The sequence below is a fragment of the Hetaerina americana genome, unplaced genomic scaffold, assembly GCF_022747635.1.
Source record: "Hetaerina americana unplaced genomic scaffold, ioHetAmer1.1.p SCAF_4, whole genome shotgun sequence".
Lineage (NCBI taxonomy): Eukaryota > Metazoa > Arthropoda > Insecta > Odonata > Calopterygidae > Hetaerina > Hetaerina americana.
The window spans coordinates 61,236,334-61,259,063 of record NW_027286985.1 but is presented as its reverse complement, the minus strand read 5'-3'; the positions used below and the strand labels follow the sequence as shown (position 1 = coordinate 61,259,063).

At 39.1% G+C, this 22,730-nt stretch overlaps 1 protein-coding gene across 1 annotated transcript in view; it reads right to left on the bottom strand.

The window, feature by feature from the left end:
• Positions 1-22,730, bottom strand: part of ine (solute carrier family 6 member inebriated) — a 280,518-nt gene that overhangs the window by 32,856 nt on the left and 224,932 nt on the right. The window contains exon 2 of the mRNA XM_071590342.1: positions 12,896-13,086. Within this exon, the coding sequence (XP_071446443.1) occupies positions 12,896-13,086 (191 nt within the window). The remainder of the gene's footprint in view (positions 1-12,895; positions 13,087-22,730) is intronic.

Here is a 22,730-nt window from a genome sequence, read left to right as displayed (position 1 = left end):
TGAAGAGTGTTCCCATTCTTGATCGCCGTCAGAGAGGGACGGCGCATTCAGCACCATTTCTGATAAATCACTAGGCATGCCTGGTGGAACACTGACTAGGTCACATAAATGCGTAAGATTTTCCGACGAGGACTGCTATTTTTTCCATTATTTGTAATGTCCTGTACTTGCAGCTTTAGGTTTGCCGCTGACCACATCCTAAGCACCAAATATTTGGCTCTCGTTCCCTCCTCCAGTTCTCAGTCTGCCTTCGCCAACTTTTACTCCAATGCTGCCTTTTTTCCTTCGTTTTTTTCCTTCCGGTTTGCTGCCAGTTTCCAGTCTTCGGTGGTAATCTGTCCTCATTCATTCGGCATGGTTAGCCATGCTATTTTGAGCTGTTTTTCATTTACTGCATCTATGATAGTGCCCTCCACCACGATACTTTATCATTTTTCTTCGTTTCTAAAACCATCTGGCTACGTTAAACCAAAGCATCTTCTTCAATATGCCATTCCTGCCGCCAGAAGTCTTTTTCGCATGTTATTGTTCATTGACCACAGTTAGGAACCCTCCGTCATTATAAATACCATTCGAGTGCATACGCCATATTAAATACTATACTTAAAGAAATACAAATTCAGAATTTCCACCCGAAAGAAGCACACAATTAGTATGCGTCTAACGCTACAGATAGTTACTTGAGTAGCTGATAAATACATATAAAAGTATGAATGATGAAGACTAGTAGAAATGTAACTAGAAAATTCGTGGTTATGAAAGGGAAAAGAGCATACCAATCGGAGATCCATGAGATCAGATCTGGGGTATATTTCTGAAAACTCGAAAAATCTCAATATGAGTGTTTTTCCTGGATAGTTACGGATTTGGAAAGCTATTGACAAAAAAGCGATTAAAATTATCACCACAACCCTGAATGTGCCGTATCACAAGCAGCCAGTAGAACTAAATACGAAGTTAATACCTTCACCAATCTCAACCTACGGGTCGATGAGTATTGGAGGACGATTCAATAAAAGGTCGACAAGGATTCGATGATTTGGTGGGAAATTTGTTCACTCACTTTATTCTGAAGTCAAAAACTTAGTCTTATTGCATTGGAGCATTTTGTGCTAGGTTCGTGTGAGTACCTCTTATTTTCCTACCTGTTATTCGAAGGTTGTTTGAAGGACAATGAGTACAGCAGGTTGTCTTATCAATTTTTATCATAAAATTACCCTTGGATCAAGAGTTTCAAGGTCATTTGCTTTTCGTTTACGTCCTAATTCAAATTAAAAATCGAAATATTTCCATCCCGTACGTAAACAGGAATTTAACGGATACTCTGTTAGTGCCTCAACATTTTATTATTTTAGTTAGACGGAAAGGAGAAGACTGTGACAGAGTAGAGAGACGATAGGAAAACGAGATAGGGTGGGAAAGGTTAGGCATGTTGGACGTAATAAAGGGAGATGAAATGTATGCGGAATTGGAAAACAGTTTAATGCAGTGTCGGGTGTCACGTTGTATCTTGTTATGCGAGGCTAAGTAATGTGGGCGAATTCAGACTGTGTCCATCCAAGCCCTACCTTAAACGGTACTATATCAAACAAAAAATGAAATATCAATCTTAGAAAAAATACGAATAATTACGACATCTAATTCTAATTCAAGTTCAAAGGATTTTGCCAACTCCTAGAACGTAACGCCAAAAAGGTTATTAAATTGAAAAAAACCAGGTCCATTGTTTTGCACGTCACAAGCTAAGGAGGGGTAGAGAAGGATAGACATTTTGGACGGAAAGAGGAGAGGAAGGAAATACCACATACAGACTCGAAGGGAGGTTTCTTGTAGTGCCTAAAGTCAGGTTTTGTTGGGAGAGGTAACGGAAATTAGTTTGTAACCCTTAAACTGCAGAATACCGATTTAAAAATATTAAAATAAATAAGCAATGATAAAATTACATTTACAAATATTTTAAATAACTTTAACGTATATTTCTATATTCAAAGTGTTAAGTTCCTGAAAAAAGTTGTTTCATTTTTAATCCAATTTGTGTTTAAAATTTACAATTTTTTCCTTTAAAATGTGCTACAAAACGTTTTAGCAAATGTTCATAAATACTTTTTTCTTCTATTCATAGAAAATATTTACCCATGCATTAATAATTACGAATGGTTTTAGATTCCGTCCAATACACATGAATTAGTACGAATTAAACCGAAGGAACAGCCGCTGGGATTGAAAATAAAGAACATCTCCGTAAATATGATAACTGCCAACATCTTTTGACATTGATATACCATACTGATTAGCACCTAGATTTTAGCAGGGGAATACTGAATGATTAAAACTCATCTATCAGAGGGATTTATTAATAATTACGAGAGGTCACAGACAGCTGACGCAAATAACATCTTTGAGACGCAGCTGGGTACTTTGGAGTGGGTAAGAATTTTGACCAGAAATAGTCATCAATCTTTTCTTACCGAAGGTGCCCTAGGTATATTAAAATCCCAAACAGCGGACGCAAAGAAGTACCGCAATTTTTGAAAAAATTCTCGTTACAAGCCAATCCTAGAGCTGTCGAAAAATAGCTGAGAATTCTAATTCATAGATCGGGGTTCGATTCGATGAACCAGGCATGGTAAGCTACCGCACTCCACCCACTGAAAAAATTCCGATGCTCTCACAAACAGTAATTCCACGCACTTAACATTACATAGGAATGTCAGAAGCCATACTACTTTGGACGATCACTCTTCGGCATTAGCTTGTTGAGCTTCGAAGGCCCCGCTTTCTGACTTAAGACACGATATTGGGACGGAAAAATACGAGCCCCATCCTCACTAACTGAAGGGACGAGAAGATGTATCTCTCGACAGCGGAAATAGAATCGAGATGTTTCGTCACACTGCAAAAGCGTGAGTGGACACGACAAACGTCTGTTGCGAAGATTAAAACATTCGCGCACACGAGTGAGGATAAGTCTTGGAAAAAAGTCCAATTCATTTTTTTCCACAGCATCTCGACAGCACGGCGTCATCTTGCATTCTCCTCTCTGTCATTCGATCCATGTGCTCCAGCCGGGAATCGCGGGAGATACTCAGCGACTGTCCAAAATGAAAATATAAGGTTGAGCTACCAGGATTGAATTTTTCTCCGGACAGGAAATTAAGAGGGTAGTTGGCTAATTTAACGTAAATTTTTCAAAAGCTTCACTCTCGGATATTAACCATTAACTTACATTCCTGGATCTTTGTCTTAGCATCCGGTTTCTCTTTATAACTCCCGAATAAGCTCATCAGATGAATATTTGATGTAATTTATTATTCCATCCGCAACACTTTGTCTACCTTTGCAAACATTTGTATTTCAAGTCACTGTTTTTTTAGCTCGTATGGGGTACATATCACGACGTGTCTTTCGTCATAATTTTATCAACAATATCTATACCGATCTTCTATTGACACGAGAGAATAAATGGGATTACAATAAGGTATAGAGGCAATTTATAAAATTGATGAGATAAAGCTTTTTTCAAGTCTAGCAGAGTGCTCAATTATTCTTACTTAAACTAAAGGGATTTTAATGAACCTTGATAATCTCGGTAGTTAAATTCGATTGAACGTAGATTTGTTAGTCAAGTCTAGAAAATAATGTCCCGTATATGGCTGCGTAGGTTTTCGCGGCGGTGGTTTGAAGGATTCTGCATTATCGGGTTTCAAACAACGACGCGGTGAAACCCGATAATGCAGAATCCTTCATGATGTCCAGTGTTTTGAATTACTTTGAGAATTACGCGGCATCGCTAACTATGGCACAACTATAAGTTATATTACTAGTAACAAGTGGATTACGAGAATGGGCACCTAGCAAATGAGAGGAATCCACTCGGATTTCAATAAATAAAGTCGAACATTTAGTGTGGGATTCTTATCGTAAACAATAAGCCAAATAATAGCGACTACAAGAAACAAAAGGCTGGCACGAAAAAAAAAAGATCCCGCACCAACTGATTTATGTGAATGTTCCACATTTACCGTTTTAAAACTTAAAAATTGGAAAGGATGTTGGAAATAAAATATTTAAAAGATACTGAGAAAAGAAGGGCCTCTCGGGTTATGCCGAACAGATAACAGAACAGAAGAGATGGGATGCTGGGGAACACCCACTTCAACGAAATTTTTGGACTTTGACGGCTCAGTAAGCGCGTTTGAACTTCAAAACGTTTGGCGAAATAAGCTCACCATAAGTTAAAATCGTCCATGGCAATCTACCTATTGAAAATAGCTTTTCTGACTGCCCTTCAGAATATGTGTGATATATAGTAGAACGTTTCTCGTGAATTCCAGTTTTTTTAACTTTAATTAATTTATTCAGTGGTTCATATTTTCTACTAAACTTCCTATCATCTATATTAAATTCCATTCCTTCTCAATCCCCACTTACCTTACATTCTCACTTCAGTTACGATTTTCAACATCCAGCTACAGAGCTACAATGCTCCAAATTCTTTCGTAATATTTTTTAAAAATTTCTTTATACAGCGTACTTGTCACCAATTCCCTTCTCCTTGCAATTAATTACTTACGACGTATTTCTCCTAATACTTCAATTACCATACCCATTTTCCTTCAAAATACCATTCAAATACTTGCACTACCTCAGAAGCTCCAGTTTATTCCCAAATTGAATGTTTAACTTTCTTAAAATTTTCCTCTCCAAATCTGTCTGAAATGTCCTTATTCTTATTATGTCGCGAGCATAATTAAAAATTAATAAACGATTTACGTGAATAGTATATCGTACCCAGGTATATGGTATCCATACTCCATGTATAAGGTATCATATACTCCATAATTAACATATGTGTCTGTAACACTCGTGCTACTGTGTACGCGCACCTAGTTTCAGTTACGGTTCTAAGGTTGCCACGTACAACCATTGATGCTTCGGTTTACTAACAAACAACATGCAAGAGGTCAGGCAGTTCAAGAATTAACCCGTAGAAAAGACTCCATTCCTTGTGAAAATCATACCCGACACTTTTACAATCATTTGTTTCTCTATTCGAAATAACTGACAAAATCGCGACTGTTTTCATCGTGTGCGCACTTACGGATTACAAAATGAGAATTCGCAAGTGTAGTATTCCCATTAGAGGATATTGTGCATAACAACCTTTTTTTCTTCCTCCCCAATCAAGGACAAACTCGGGATATGATTGACGAGGTAACCTTTGTATGGAATTGGTACGTGCTATTGGAGCAGTTCCCAAAGTGCCATTCACTAGGAATGAGCACTGTTCAATGAACATGCAAAGTTTCAAAAGAAGTCTGGACGACAATTCTTCGCAGGACTGAAAAACATAGCGAGGTCAATTTGCGACCATTAACTCGGAGTGATTATAAATTACGATAACACAAAAGCTTTTTGCGATTCTAATTTACATGAAAGTTTACTGTCGCAACTGGGCAGTAAGCGAGAATTGCTGGTGGATGTATTTCAAGTGCTCTGAGGTGACCTAATCGATGTTGGCATATCCCATTGATGCATTGGAAGCAATTAACCTTTCGAACCCCTCTTGTGATAAATTTCAACGTTGCCTTAATCTTCAAAAGCAGCTTTTCTTTTAACAGTAGGCAACATGTGGCTAGAGGAAGTATATCTTAAGAACGGTGATTGGATGATTTTCATATTCCTGAAATTACACATCGTATTTCCCACGCGCTAGATACTCGAGGCAATCAGGTCCAACTGGATGAGAGAAGGATATGAGTTGGAATTCAAATTAGGCGTCAGGGTTTAAAAATAAACGATGAACATTCGCGCATCGACTATAGCCACTAAGCCAAATAATCTGAAGCGTAATTTTCCGCAGCATCGACTGTTATACGGAATAGTTTTCGGTAGCCGCTTCGTGTTCTGCATTGTCGCCGTTCGAACTTTCGCAACTGTTGCAGGTCACACCATCAGGAACAAATAACACCATTGTTACTAATGATTCTCTGTTCAACAAAGGGTACCCAAAAGTGAATAAACATTTTTTTACCATGGAACAAAAACATTGGGTATGATTTGAGTGTACTTCTTAGGAAGCTGCAAGTGAAGACATGATTAGAACAACTAACCACTGCGTCACTATTAAAAAACGATTTTTTTCAAATTATCACTAAAATACATTGCACTTATGATTTTTGAAATGGCACTGGCCAAAACGGACCAATTACCAATTACACGGAATTCTTTAAATTTTTGGGTTTCGATTCTATTACTGCCACGTCAACAATTCCGGTTTCTCATGCCTAGACTGCTGACTATTTTCAAGGAATCTTACTCCACCAGGGCCCGATTTTTATAATTCTCGTTAAACTGAAGGTTATCTTTAAACCACGTTTAAGACCAAAACAAGTTTTATGATCGATAGTTAGACACGGACCGTTAAAGAGATGATGTTTCTGTAGTTGCAATGTTCTATCTGATTTTTCGGTAATCTCCAGGTTAAGTTAAAGTTCGCATTAACTAACAATTAGATATAACAATACAACATTAAACCGGGCCAATATACCACAACTTACTATTTCACAGTCAATAAAAACTTTTAAATAACAATTTCACAGAAGCGTATTCATAGGATCAACTTCAAGATTCATATTTTAGCAACATACATATAGCTAGCTAACGCCCAGTACGCAAAATAGGATAAATTTGCTCTTCAAGCTCTCTTGGGGCAATCGCAATCATTCGCGTAAGTAGTACCTAATAAGTTTCATAACTGGAAAACTTCATTTCAAATGCCTACGGAGAGAATCGTGACATGAACATAGGTACCCTCCATACTGTGTTCTCTTTCGAGGTAGGGGGAGTCATAAGTGTACCTGAGTTTAGGATAAGAAAGGAAATTCTCCCTAGGAGTAATTTCCTCCATACTATCCCGTATGTGCATAATCCTTTCGCCTCATTCACAGACACACACAGTTTCATAGATACTCTTCGGATCCTGTGACTTATAATATTCTTTGAATTGTGTGTCTCTTCGACCACATTCACCTACGACTTCCTCAGTTTATCCCATTCCCTCAAACCACAGCGTAGGACATTACTCTCATATTTGTCTATTACAGATTCATTCAATCCGCATTATTTCAAACTCCACTCATCCAACACTTCCTCACCCCATCTATCCTATTTTTATATCTCAAACACTACTTAAACACCCCATACCAACCGCATTTAGTCGACAATTTATGCTTGCTCTGGAATACCCAAGATTCACCTCCATACAATAATGTGAGGAGTAACCTCGTAACTGGTATTGACATTTTTGCTGCCTAAGACATTCACAAAGGAATACTCCGCATGCTAACCATAACCATTCAGCGGGCATTTTCCCTAATAGATTTGCTTCGAGATGTCGAACACATGTCATTTCGTTGCTATTTTCTAAATTTTTAGTCTTGAGTGCATTATGTCAAAGATTTCATAACAATTGACAAAAAGAACACAAGATTTATACTGCTCTTATTGAATTGGAGGACTACCACCAGAAGAATTATGGGTGAATGGTGCAGAAATATATGTTGTACTCATAACAAATTGATATCACGGGGGCAATAAAATAATAGATTTAATAGTGTTGACATCACAGCAATTTGTTTAAATTTTAATTTTCAATAATAAATTTCTGAGATAAATCAACAGAAATTGCGTAATTTCCAAATATGGTGCCCCAAAATAAGCTTTTCAGTCGTTTCAAAAATAATTTTAAAACTCGCAATACTTAAGAAATGTACACTGAATTCATATCTGTTTACCAACTACGCAAGAATGGGTGTTGCATTACTATTAATCACTCGTCACAAATACATTAAAGTGACACAATATCCCTTGAAGTCACGCTCCAACCTCCTTAATGTCTTCATCAATCTTATCATATTTCACAAATATTCTACCGAGAGAACACTGAAAGAAAGTGAAAACGGTTGTTGATGAGCATTGTGCCCGCGCGTGGCATACTGGGGAAAATGCGTTAAATCGGCATCGGGATAAGAGAGAATTGACAATCACGCATAGCATTCAACTAAACGACATGAAACTGTGAGAGGAATTACTTATTCATTGCGAACGAAGTAAACCTAACCAGGTGAAGTCGATAACGAATTTAGAAACTGTTATTTTGTCGGTCTGTTTCACTGATCAGAGTCGCAGAAACACATCAGACTTGTCCTACTTAATCTCTACGAGTATGGTACGAAATGAAACCGTTCGCAGGCTAAGGCTAACGTAATTATGTGAATTCAAAAGTAAAAACCTTTTTAAATTAAAGAAATGAAAAATCGTTGCAATTTCGTAATTTCTGGAAACGTGCCACGTCTCACTTTTTCTATCTAATTCTCCCCATTTCCATTTCTCTTCCATCGATTCCCTTTTTTCCCATTCCCGTCACGTATATTAGCCGCTGATCATACATTTCCGGGAAATAAATCTCGCAGAAGATTATGTACATTGGTTTTGCAAACAAGCCATTTACTATTTTTCATTTTATTCCTACATCGTCATTCAAATTTTTTTAAATGCTATCATAAGAATTAGTTATTATTAATTATATAGGTTTATATTATTAGTCAATTTTGGGCAGCAAAACATTCAAATTCCCCTTTGATTAGCTATAAGAATGTACGCTATGGAAGATATCCCTCCTCAAAGAGACCTGAACATTTAAACACGTAAAACGTACTAATTATTACGGAGCATACATATAAGTATTCCCAAAATTTAGTTGCCCGAGAAAATATCAACAATAAGGAATATGTCATTATAAAACGAAGGTTACACTGATACATCTTTAGGTATCACCGTTTACGTACATATAGCCCTGTATATCTGGAGCTTATTCGTTTTGAGTATTGAGTAATGGGCCGGCAAAATGAAGACTTCAAACAGAGAGCCAAGGGTTCGGATTTTGCATTAAAGATGGGGGTTTTGTATCGATGAGATATATGTTCTTAATTATTGCTATTAGATAGGTTTGGGTACTACTTGGGTAGGTTTGGATGGGTACTAAGACTATTCATATTTAATTTATATATAATTTATATCCCTTACCTAACTCTACAAAAAGTAACATCCAAAAGTATTACAAATATTTTTTGATTTTGCGTACTTTCTGCCTCCCTTCATTTCGCCAAAACATGCATATCCTTCTTCTCCCCCGATATCGCTTGCCAAACATTTTCCCATCTCTCACAATCTTCAAGATTCTATCGGAAATCAGAAGGTTGTGCATCCACTTTTTTTGCTTCCTTTGAATTTCCCCCAGCAACCCTCTCTTCTAACCTACCCTGCCTAGTACTTCGTTTATTTTCCTTTCCCTCTAATTGACTCTTACCATTCTTCTCCACATCCACATCCCAAAAGTCTCCAGTCTACGCTTTTGCTCTAGTACTAGCAATCAACTTTCCGAGCACCATACAACTACGCGCTACATCAAAGTTTACAACTGACGATTGTAACTTTACTAATGGCCCTCGACTTGCACTATACCAAAAATTCAATGGCAAGGCCGTAACCAGGACGTGAGACTTTCCAACCACCAAAACTAAAATAATATTTAATTCTATATACTTCACACTTACAGGTTTCACTTCGTCTAGTTAGCTTGAAACTTAACTAGCGTGGTCGAAGAAAGATCGTTTATCTCTTTTCACAGTGAAAAATTATCTCATTCACAGAATAACATAAAATTTAACCGCAACTTAGTACATAATTATTACCTCGAAATACATCATAACAATTTTCGTGAGGAAGAATAATTTAACTAACATTTTTTCTGTGATGACGGGGATGGCATCAACATATTAATTCAGGCATACTGAAACTCGCAAGCCAAGAAAATAAAAAAAATCCAGGGTAGGCAAATGATTTTTCACAATGAAATGCCTCCCGTTTGAATAAATATCAAGGCCTTGCGAGAGCATGCCATTTCTGGTTGGCCTTCTCTTTGAAGAATTAAATTAACCTTCGCTCGCTTCTTGACTCATCTTGACAGGTACATTCAAAGTGATCAAACAACAATGTTTGCTAGTCTACCACTGATAAACTAAGGCTCTCACGAAATGAACTTTTTCCATTCCCATTTATATGAAAATAATACTACTTGCTCCTTCCTTCGCCTCTCTTAATTAGCAATGGAGAGTGTCCGAAGGTTTCTTCCAGAAAAGGACTCTTTATGGCTAGTTGAACTTCTCGATTATTCAAGCATTGAAGTCACCCGGATCTATGTCACTGCCAGATCGATTATTTCAGCAAACACTCCACCAAAGGCCTTTGAATGGTCATGAATGACTGATGTGCTATTTGAAAATAAGTGATTACTTTGTGAATAATAAATTTGAAATCGCTTCAAAAATATCAATTCTTCACATACATGATATCGCAAAACAATTAATTGAAAGGGATCAATCGATTCAGTAATCACGCATATTAATTTGATGAAAGTCAGAAATACCACCATTTTGCCTTTACATGGGAAAATACCTCTCAGGCCGAAAAAAATTATCTTACATATACTATTTGTTGAACTAGAGGAAATAACTTTAATTAACAAGGTAAATAAATAAAATAGTTGGTGGAATCCTTTATCTATGGACTCAGAGTAAGGTAACTTGGGAATTTTCAGGAGCTATAAATAACCATAGCTTAGGCATTTTATGAAAGTAATATGAATACATTTTACAGTTACCTATCGACGGTTCCATCAAGGCCAGAAAGCATTAGTGCTTTGCATTTAAAAAGATGTGAAGGATAAGAGTGAATGATGAGTGAAAAATAAGATGAATATTATTTTTCGTTAAACTAAACGACACGGAACTTTAACCAGGCCAACAGAACAAGAAAAACAAGTAACACTGAAAAACATAGCAAACCGAAAGTAAGGAGGAACGCTTTCTAGAATTATTATTTCCGTTAGAAAATAATTACCACCAGCATTTGCTTTGATAAATATGATTTCACATCGAAATGGACAATTGAGTCAAAATTGATACTAATCCTGAGAAATAACGTTTCTAAAACACGGCTGGAATTTACACTGTTAACATCTACGAAATAAATTGCTTTTTCTATTAAGAGATCTTCGTAGATAGGTTAAAAGAATGACTTTTAACACTCGGTTTTTGTGAGGATGAGCGTAAAGCGGTACGCGGTATTTGAACAGTAAAGCGGTGTCGCGAATAATTACATCTACATCATCAATTGGATTGTTATATGTCAAATGAGTACCTTTGCCAATCAAATGAAAGAGAGAACGTATGATTTTCCATAAAAAAAGGATTGAAGATGTGACTGAACATGTGATTTCCTGTCAGCAGTCCAGAACTCCACTTCGCCCTATGAACAAATATGTGTCACGCTAATCTCCTAATTGCTGGCCGAGCATACTAGACACAGTGCACAGCTTCTCAAACTCAATTGCTTTATGCGTACTTAATGGCAGTACATTTGCCTAGGGATTCATATGAAATGACATTTTTGTGGATTCTGCCCTTGCAACAACGTGAAAACGAACCACTCCAAACACTACTGGGAAGCCACTGGTTAGTAAGTAAGTAAAATAATAGTATTCGCGATTAGTAATTTTTGAATGCGACGGGTCGTTTCGAAAAATGTCATCAAAACGTCAGTATCAATAGGAAAAGTGGACGTTGAACAGTTCATCGTTTTGATGAAACAAAGACCCATTCTGTACGCTCACAAAATGAAACCCAGGGTGAGAATGAATATGGGGCTCAGCGAATGTCACCATATGCTAATCCATTGTATTCGTTTGCCTCGACACATAATTAATCCACAAATGGAAACATTTCCTTTAATGAGACAAATTTTTCTTTTGTAGCATTCTTGGCCCATCTTGTCTTAGCGTTGACATTTTGTCCATATTAAGTGACTAAGAAATACACCTTGGAGGAAGGTGACCTTTTGCGTGAATGACGGAAGGCGGAAATTTGGATGATCAAAGTTCAACTGATCTTGGTAATTTTATGTGGTAACTCGGTCGGTGCTCAATTCGTGAGGTGACGGGCACATACGCTCTTTCAGGCATTGGTTTCTCAGTGTTGTTGTTTACGTCGCCACTTCATCTTTCAAAACATTATATTATTCCAATTGCCACTATCAATTCAGATTTAAATAACAGTGTACTTCAATTAATATCTCAATGCATATATCTAATTATTTCTGTATGACATTAGTTTAATTACTGGCCTTCATCAGTGTCACCATATGAATGGTTCGTCTAATTGAAGCGAATATACGAGTATAATATACATATACTCGTACGTCATAAACTTTCATACTCCTTACTTGGCCTTCCGCGGAAGGCCTTTCGCCAATATTCTTCGTCCAGAGGGATAGAGTCCTGCAGGTTGTTTCCATAGCCCACAATCCCTGTTTAAAGGATGGCAAGAGACCTCCGATTTAGTTCGGGATATTTTCAAGGTTACAAGGTGACACCGAGGCACCAGCATTTCCACTGGGTTTATCGTAAAATGTCGTTTTCATTTAAGTGGCACCGAGGCTTTCATTCGTTCAAAACATTACGAAAAGAGAGGATGCCCCACGAAAGGAAAGTCATTCTTTTCAACGTCAAAGTAAAATCCTTCTGAGGTCTTTCGAACTGAGGACGTTCCTTTCCGATTAGCTTCCAGGCTACGCACAGATGCGATAAGTCGGAAGAATGTAAGCGTTACTGAAAACCGACTTTGGTCGGCAAAAAGAGTGATAAAAAATATCTTCGGTATCATGGATCCGATGCAGCTACATTGTAACGTCTCTCATTACGACGGGCAACGCTTATTGCGCCCACGTGACCGTAAAGGCCGATTATCACGGATGACGCATTGAGTGATGGACTCACCTCCACCGCTCCGGTAACAGAGGTAGGGGAACCTCCAGACGTTGCCCAGTCCGACGCTGTATCCGATGCAGGCGAGCACGAACTGTGCCTTGTTGGTCCAATGCTGTCTCCTGGGAAGGCGGTAGCCTCCCTGGCCGCCAACCACCGAAGACGAGTAGCTGCTCTCGCTCGCGGAATCATCGTCCACGGGTCTGAGGGAGGGAAAGGAAACAGCGATTAAAATGGAGACAGAGGAAGAAATAGGGATTCAGACTACCGGAGGAAATCATTCCTATTAAATTTCATTCAAAATGCAAAAGTAAAGGCAAAAATTGAACAATAGCTTTTAAAACCACCAAACTTTTGGACGATTTGAGGAAAAAAGTTTGCCCCTCGAATATAATATAATTTTTTCTTGAAGCAAGCAATGACTACATCGTAGGGCGTAATTGAAAAAGGGGACCTGCGGGGTTATTCTGAAATCCAATTCCACACGTAATTTCAGCCAAACGTAAGGTTGGTCAAACAGAAAATTTATGGCCTACTGCGATTCTGAGTTCTGGCGGACCTTTGGTCACCACCAGAAATTGAACTGCGAGGCAGTTGTTGAAATCACCTAAACATTAGACGATCAGAGTACAATGAAAATGGGGAGAATTGGCGAAGACATTTATCGGCAATAATACACACGTAGATAAAAATATTTTGCTTAATTACAAATCCCAAGACGTTGCAATGTGTCTTATTATTGTACGAATTAACTAACATCTATCTAAATTTCTCACCGGCGTTTGCGGTCTGAATGCATTTATATAGGTTATCACGGAAAACACAAAAAGAGTTGCCAGGGTGAAAAATCGCCAGATCGATTAGGAGATTAATTATCACCTTGAGCACAAATATTTCGCCAGCGGACGATTTTAGGGTTAGAGAGCTAAATTAAGAGCGGAGATGAGGTCGTAAGAGATGAATGAGTTCTGGCCGCGCAAAACGTTGTGTAAAAATTCGAACGGAAAATGGGTAGCATTCATGAAAAATCGTCGTTATATTAAGTGCTAGGTATTAGTTTTTACATTGGAAATAAAGTCCTAAATCTCTGGAATAAGTTTGAGTGCTGAGACCTCGTGATAGTTTTCTGTTTAGCGTCACCTCCAAAGTTTTCCGAAGGTATGAAGAGGCGGCTTTAGACGCTAAAAAAAGAACTCATAAAAACTTTCTCACCCACTTCAACAGGATTTTGGTATCTCGCACTTTATTCGCTCCAAAGTGAGTCTCGCTCTATCATAAAAATTAAAAATAAGGGTTAGTTGTACCCTCCCTATCTCTCGTGCATTGTTTGTTTTTCCTGAGACCTGGTTTTTCACTGATATCCTTTCAGGCCATAAGTTTCATTATTTTGGGTCAAGCCTAAGTTCCAAATACGAGCATAAGGCTCGCCAGCCGCTCAGAATCGCTACTGACCACATGACCGTTCCAAGGTCAAATGTAAGGCCCAAATGAAGGCCCGCCACCACCTCAGAATTACCAAACGCTATACGATTTTTATGAGGCCAAACGTAAGATCGATTAACCTGTATGGTCCGAAACAGTTTCGGAATGGCGCTGCTGGAATGTTTAAAATATCAAATACAATGAAAAAAATTCTGGAACGTTTGATTTTAAACTGTAACATCTACGACACTGCAAGATTAATTGTTTGCACCAATAAACTATCCAATAAATACCTCTCAATGTTCTCACAATGACGACCTTTCATTGACTAATTTTTCAAATCGATTAATCAAAGTCTTTAGGAATGATAGTTTCTGATTATTAAGCATGCCAAATAGTCTAAGTGCGTTTATCGAACGTACCAGCATTTCAACGCCAAACTGCAGAAAAAACAATGCACACTGATTAGACACAAAACTACTTTTTGTGCACTGCTGGTAGATAGCTAACTCGCTAGCGTTTTCTTTAAATTTCACTTAGCTTATTATTTTAATTGTAGCATAATATTTAACAAATTTACATTTGCATTAATCTAAATAGTTAGTAGACGAGGAACCGAAAACAAGAGGAACTCATATTTGCATCACAAAAAAGGACGAGTCAATTTATTCATTGATTACTGAGAAGATCATCTTCCACAGTTGACTGTGATTACTTTTATACAAGCTCTTTCGAGAAAAAACACACAATATGTTCTCAATCCCCGACTAATTTTCAATTCGACGTTCAAAACAGAGAAATTGCTTGATTTAAGAAATGTATACGCATTTCAAATCCTAAAGATGACATTTTCAGATACAATTGGATACCAATAACTTCCTTCATGATGATTACGTGACACACACGAGTTGGAATTGCGACCACTCTAATTTATCTGTAACAAAAACATGAATCACCAGGCTAGAGGTGCGCAAACAAACAAACTGTAATGAAGTTTACAATTTCCAAATGTTATTTCTAACACTGATAGATAAAATAAATAACCCTTTGATTGGAAAAATGCCCGGTATAAATTATCATGTCGTAATAATACGAGGCGATATCTTGTGATTTTTCGAGCCAAATAAATTATTTACCCGTATCTCCCGCATCTGTTCTCTGGTTGACCTCAATAAATTATCGAATAACTATCTCTCAATGTTCTCAAAATAAGTAGCTGCATTTATTAATATTTAACACATCATACTACCTTGATCAAAAATTTCCCGGAATTTATTCAGAAAATTAAAAATACAAGTTTATTCATCTAAATCTATATTGTCCCCTTCAAAGTAATCCCCATCGACTGCAACACACTTATGCCAGCGCTTGATCCAATCCTCGAAACATTTTTTATATTCGGTTTTCGGTATGTCCATCAGTGCTTCCTGCGATTTTTCCATTACTTCCTCTCGGCTGCTAAAACGCGTTCCCCGTAATGGTTTTTTAACTCGATTGAACAGAAAGAAGTCACAGGGAGCCAAATCAGGTGAATTCGGTGGCTGTTGGATGGTATTTGTTGCATTTTTCGTCAAAAAATTACGAATAATGATAGCACTGTGCGACGGTGCGTTATCATGGTGCAAAATCCACGAGTTTTCTGCCCACATTTCTGGTCTCTTTCGGCGAATTGCTTCACGCAAACGTCTCATAACGCCCAAATAATACTCTTTGTTTACTGTCTGGCCTTCTGGCAAAAATTCATGATGCACTACACCGTTGTGAAACCCATGAAAACCGTCAGCATTGCCTTCTTTTTTGACTGAAAACGACGTGGTTTTTTTGGTCTCGGCTCATTTGGTGAACGCCATTCACTTGCCTGATGTCTGGATTGCGTGTCGTACTCATAAACCCACGTCTCGTCTCCAGTAATGATCCTTTTGATGAATGTGGGATCGGATTCAGCCTCGCAAATCATGTCTTTTGCGACGTCAACACGGTCTCTTTTTTGCATGAAATTGAGGTCTTTTGGCACCAACTTTGCTGCTACACGACGGAAACCCAAATCATTAACCACAATGTCTTGGGCGGATCCATAGGCAATGTTCAAGTCCTCCGCTATTTCTCTGATGGTTAATTTGGGGTTATTGACCAACATTTCTTTTACTTTATCAATTTTTTCACCGACTTTCGATGTCGATGGTCTGCCACTGCGTCCATCATCTTCGATTGACTCACGACCACTTCTGAACCGCTCGTGCCACTGGTAAACGACCGTTTTTTTTAGAGAATCGTTGCCGAAACACTTTTCCAACATTTCCAACGTCCGTGCGCCACTAAATCCGTTTTTTACGCAAAATTTAATACAAGTTCGTTGTTGCAAATTTAAATCCATTTCTGCAATTGTAAAAAATCGCCAACACACACAGAGATAGATGTACTCTTGGCTACGTAACTTTTGCAAATGTCAAGTTATGACACTAAGATTTAAAGGGAATATCAACAACAGATGTACCAATTTAACAAAAAAAACAGAACTCAAATCGGAACGATGGGAGCGCCACACGGTGGTTATTCCGGGAACTTTTTGATCAAGGTAGTATATGACATTCCACAATTTATCTTTTCTAAGGGACGAGGAGGTTCTTCGGGAATGTTAGGTTTCCCAAGGAGATTAACCAGGTCGAATCAAACGAACCGATTTAAATACCTTGATTCACAGAAAAAAACACAGAAATACAGGGTCGCACCCAAAAGTGGTAGGACTGATTCTTTTTACAAGAATTTTATTGACGATATACTTACATCGACTTAATAATCTTCAAAGTATGCTCCTTGAGCTGCTACACACTTAGTATAACGTTGCTCCCATTCCCCGTACGCCCGCTGGAAATTTTCTTTGGGGATGCCGTTGATGACCCTCGTAGAAGCCCCTTGAACGGCCTTTATCGAGTCAAAACGTCATCCCTTGAGCTGTCTTTTCATCAGGGGGAAGAAGAAGAAGTCCAGTTATCTCATTGTCCAAACAATTTTTTTCTCGGCGCAAATTGGCTAACACTTCTTCGGAAATGCGCACACGCGTTGCCTGTTGGTCGACACTCCATCCACCATCTTGGCGCACACCTTGCGCATGGCCAAATCCTGTGAAATAATGCGTTGGACGTTGGATGCAGACAGACCCAACTGGTCTGCAATTTCTTCACTGGTTAAGCGTCGGTCTGTTTTCAGTAGTGTCCTCACTCTGTCCACATTCGTGTCGGTTCTTGCCGTCGACGGCCGTCCGGAGCAATGGTCGTCTTCAACTAGCTCCCTACCCTCTTTAAACAACTTGTGCCACTCAAATACTGTGGAACGGCTTAAGGCAGTGTCCCCATAAGCCTGCTTGATCATATCGAGGGTCTCAGTTGCCGTCTTCCCGAGTTTCGCACAAAACTTCCCGGAATAACGTTGCTCTAAATTCAGATTCATTTTGTTTTTCGACGCGGACAAAAAACTTGCTTCACCAAAAACGGTGTCCTCACTCAACGACAGCCCGCAGACGACTGAGGTTGGTGTCGGTCTGTTGCTAAGAGCCCCCTCCACCTTACCCGGCCAGGCAGACCCCCCTCCACCGCTCCGTTCGCGCCAGAGAAAATCAGTCCTACCACTTTTGGGTGCGACCCTGTATCTCTAAAGAACTGAATGCTATCGAAGTTCAATTCAATCGCTTCGATGGAATCTGATGTTCAGACTCACACAAAAGATTTTCACCGAACAACAAACTCCAATTTGAAATAAAAACTTAACAACGTATCGAAGGAAGCTCCGCAAAATGGGGATCGGATTAGTGCGGTTCTTGTTAACTGACTTCACACTCCGAAAGCTGAGGCTCGAATTCTCGTGGATCCCGGTTCTAATCCTGGCGGTGTAGGAATACCATATGGAGAGCATTTCAAATGGAGTGAGAACCCGTTCGGATGGGAAGCTTAACCATAGGAATCCCTTGGCTTCTTCCGTTAAGAGCGGGATTTTTAATGCGAAAGTCTATAAAAACAAGGGGAATGAGTGAAATCTATGCAATTGAGTTCGATCCTCTCGAATCGACGCACAATATCGTTTCGCTAGTCCAGTATTATCTCCCTACCCTCATTCCACTCCTCGTCTCTCCCCACTTCACTATTGCTGAAATTTAAAAACCTTCCAAGAAATATTTCAAAGCACAAATTTAAGATTTCAAGGCGGGGAAAATTTGTAAATCGAATAGCTCCGTATGTGAAAAACCCCTTTTTAGATCGATAGCCGAGAAATGGGCCCCTCTTTGTAACTTTTTAGTCAAGCCCCGCCTGGTCGGTAACAGAAACACCAAACGACTTGTCGGAAACGACTGTAAAGTGATAAGTGATTATTACTGATACGGATTGTCGGAAACGACTGTTGACAAGTGATTATTACTGGTAATTACACCGTAAACGATCCAAAAATATAATCCGCAAGTCGGGCCTGTGCAGTTTGACCGGAAAGTTATCTAGACTGGTTGAATTCCGGGTAAATGCTTGTTTTGGAATGAAGCATAATCTGCATGACTCATCGCCCCATTCAGTTTATATTCACAGTACATTTGCCACATATATTTCCATTCAAATTTACTGATTTATAGAGCACAGTAGTGAAGGTACTTCACAATTGAATTTTCAAATGCAAAATGCGTTTCGTCTTAAACACGATCGTGGACAATTTATTTTCATTTTCCTCGATTCGGAGGAGAGAAAGTGGGAAAGTAATGCAGGGAATATGAAGCAGCGGGTTATCATGTCACCATTGTCCGAAATTCGTCGTAAACGTTTTATGGGGAAGAGGGATGGACGTACGTACGTAATATAGAGGAGGCATCCATTGGTTGCAACCCTCATTGATTGTCGCCCACCAACGAGTAATCATTTTTCATGCGATCTGAACGGTACCTGTCGAACTGTGGTTAGGAAAAATACATATTAGCCGTCGTGCACGCTGCTAGGCACAAGTTGTTTTCAAGTAGTCCGAAGGATGGTGCATCGTGCCCCGTTCAGGAATCTTCACAATAGTGTTCCACGGAATAACGATACGTCGTGTCGCCGAGAAGGAAGCCATTGTGCGCCGCGAATATAATAGCATTTTTATTGTACTTATCGCAGTGAAAGTAATCGGTAAAAGATTAGGTCTACCGCGATACTTCGGCTGGCGAATACGAAAGTTCGAGAACAGATGGAACAGAAAATCATTCGAAAACGCGAGCCTCTTTACCACAGTTTCACAGTAATTTCTCAGACGAGGCAGATGAGACAATGATACGCTTTTAAGAAATGATTTGGGCAGAAACTGTACGCCATACTATAAGATTCGACGTGATCAATGGGCAAAATTTAATTCAACTTCTTTTCTCCCTCGATCCTGGAAATTAAGAGGCACTGAGAAAATTCGGGTATTTAAGCGGAGCCCTCAAATTGGCACGTGAGAAAGCGGTGAAGTGTGATAGTGACTGGAGTTTTTTCTCATTACATTCAAGCTCATTATAGGCTCGTTTAAATTTTTTATCTCCTTTAATTGCCATTGAAGTGGAAAATATATATGCCTGGCACACTGTTTGTCTTTACTTTTAAATGGCGACCTACCCCGCAAACGAAGTTTGTGGCTTACACCTCAGAGTATGATCCCATGATTACCACTGATTCCACTGGAATGATAGGCAAATGTTTATAAATATGTACGACCATCGTCATCGCTGTCTGTCAGCTCATACTACCTCGAGCATTAGGCAATGCTTTTCTATTTCGCGAGAATTCAGTTGTTATCGTCGATTGAGAGCGTTACCGGGGGCGCTCGATCTTCCTTGTATTTACCCGCAACACAGCTCGCACTTCAAACACATATCCTCGAACCTTCCGCATTCAAGTTAATATTCAGTCCTTCCGACTTATGGAGCACGTGATGGGAACTTCTAGTTCCTCACGCACGTCGCTTAATGAGCCTTTGATCTCGCCCGTGACGAACCAAAACCTCAAAATGACATCAAAATTACTGTCAAGTTGAATCAGAGAACTTCTACCAAGTTGCACAAAGAAAAACTCACGGCGGCCGTTCGATGCAGAGGGCTTTGGGAGCGTCAGTGCGGTTGTGAGTGCGTCAACGAAGGCAAAACTAGGCTATTTATACGCACCGTAACGAGGGCAAGGCACTAAAAAGCTCGGGACACGAAAGAGAGTAAAGACCCTGGACATATATATCAGTCGAGTTTTAAGCCTCTCTCACCATTGTTCCAGAATTCGGAATCTCCTGATTTTGCGAGAAGGTAGAGATAGCGGAGAGACAAAAAAAGCAAACGAGGGAATCGTACCTTCCCCCATCTTTCGCTTGTGATAGTATGACGCAGGTCTGACAAGCCTCGCGCTCGTCGGGAGTTGACAATATCATTGAACCACTATGTTCAAAATTATCTCGGTCCACAAAATATGTGTTCTTCTGATTATAGAAAACAAAGAACACATTACAGAATCCTGCCCGACACAGTCACCACTGATAATTTTAAAGCCATAGCCAATTAACGTTAGTTTATGTATCTCTCAGTAAGAACACGACTCATCTGCGTATACCTCTAAAGCTGTCCCCACGGAAGAGCATGCATTACTTACTTTATTTAGTAAATTGGAAGAGTTTAACTCCCAGTAACCATGTATTTGCTGCTACCGTAAAAGCCAGGTCACAAAAATTCAAGCGCTTACAAAGAGCGGCTTATACTTTTCCACAGTTTAACGTCTCGCCATCAAGCCCATTTCCACAGGAATTTATGAGTAGTATTAAGCCAGCGTTTCTAAGAATTTTTATCGGCACTGGTTGATTTTGTTAGGCTCAACCCGGTCCAAGGCTTAAGGCATGGGGAATTCACGCATTCGGGATGAATGTGTGAATTACACACAATCCTTCCTTTTCTGTGAAAACATTCGACTTTCTACAAATTTCGAGTCACCAGAAAACAAAACTGCTTGGATATTAAGCACGGATATTCAATTTCATCAACCGAGATATGAAACGGACCCTCTAGTCAGCAGCCGAACGAACTACCACCCTACCCTTACGCAACATTTAACACCTCTTGTTTCTAACGCTTTCCTTCTTTAACTCCAATTTCCACTTCCCTTCGTGTTGCCTATATTTTCCATAAACTTCCAATTTTCTCCCCCTTTCCGCACCTACTTTACGTACATTCTCTCTCTTCTAGCAGAACTTTCAACATTCTGCTACATTATTCTACATACCTCCTCCATACGCTTTCGAAATTCCTGTCATTCATTGTTCTATTCCCTTACAATTACTCAAACTTTACCATTTTCCCCTTTGTCCCGCTTATTTTCTGGATTCATCTCCTTGCACCTTGCTCAAAAGCCTCCACATTTAACGCAATCCCATTTCCTCCAAACGCCAGAACGATACAACCCCTGAGCTACACCGAAAGACTAATCGATCACTTCCGCTCGTGAAAGCCCACAGGGTAACTGACATCTTTTAAACAATAACTCGTGAATGGACACTTCGTCACAGCGACATTTCATCAATTCGACACTTGGTAAACAGACACTACAGACATTAACGACACTTTGGTAAATTCACATTTTTGTAAAGACATCTCATAACCGGAAGCGAGGTCGAACGAAGGCCATCGAAATGAAAGGATACGAAAAATATCCGTTTAATCGTTTTCATGATTTGACAAAATATTGGTTAACGAGTTTTCGGTTACGAACTCACGGGAGCGGATGAGGAATCCATCATCGCCATGACTGACCTTTTCTCATATCTTCACTCTTGTGTGTTACCACCCTTTACCTCATTCCCTTACCAATTCATGCTAAATGGTTCTATTGCTAAAATAATTCTCCTTCCTAAGTCCTCAGTAATAATTCCATTTTCTAACAAAACAGCTAAAATAGGTCAAAAGTTTCGACGATATCTGGCTAATAGGGTGCATAAGGTAGCAATTTAAACTTAAAATTGTGAATTTTGGCCACTGCAATATCGGATTTGTGAGCTGATGCACTGTCTTGATGAAACAGAACTTTCTTCTTTGCCAAATGAGACCAATTTCGCTTGATTTCTTCGCTCAAACGTAGCAATAAGTTCGCATAATACTCGCCGTTGATAGTTTTTCCTTTTTCATGAGTGTCAATGAAAATTATTGAGCAGCTTAAACTTTGTTTTTTTTCGGCTTATCACATCGACAAAATCAGCTTCCAACCTACTATTTTCCCTAGCTCTACTCTCGATGTCCTCTCTCTCCCCAGAGTCTATTTTACAATATCCTCGCTGAAGTATCACGGCACTATTAACAACGGACAAATTACACTTAATCCCTTCAAAAATATTACTAATACGGATTTTCATTTTACCACTTATAGTTAAGCAGAATTAAAAATTACACGAAAACCTACACATAAGA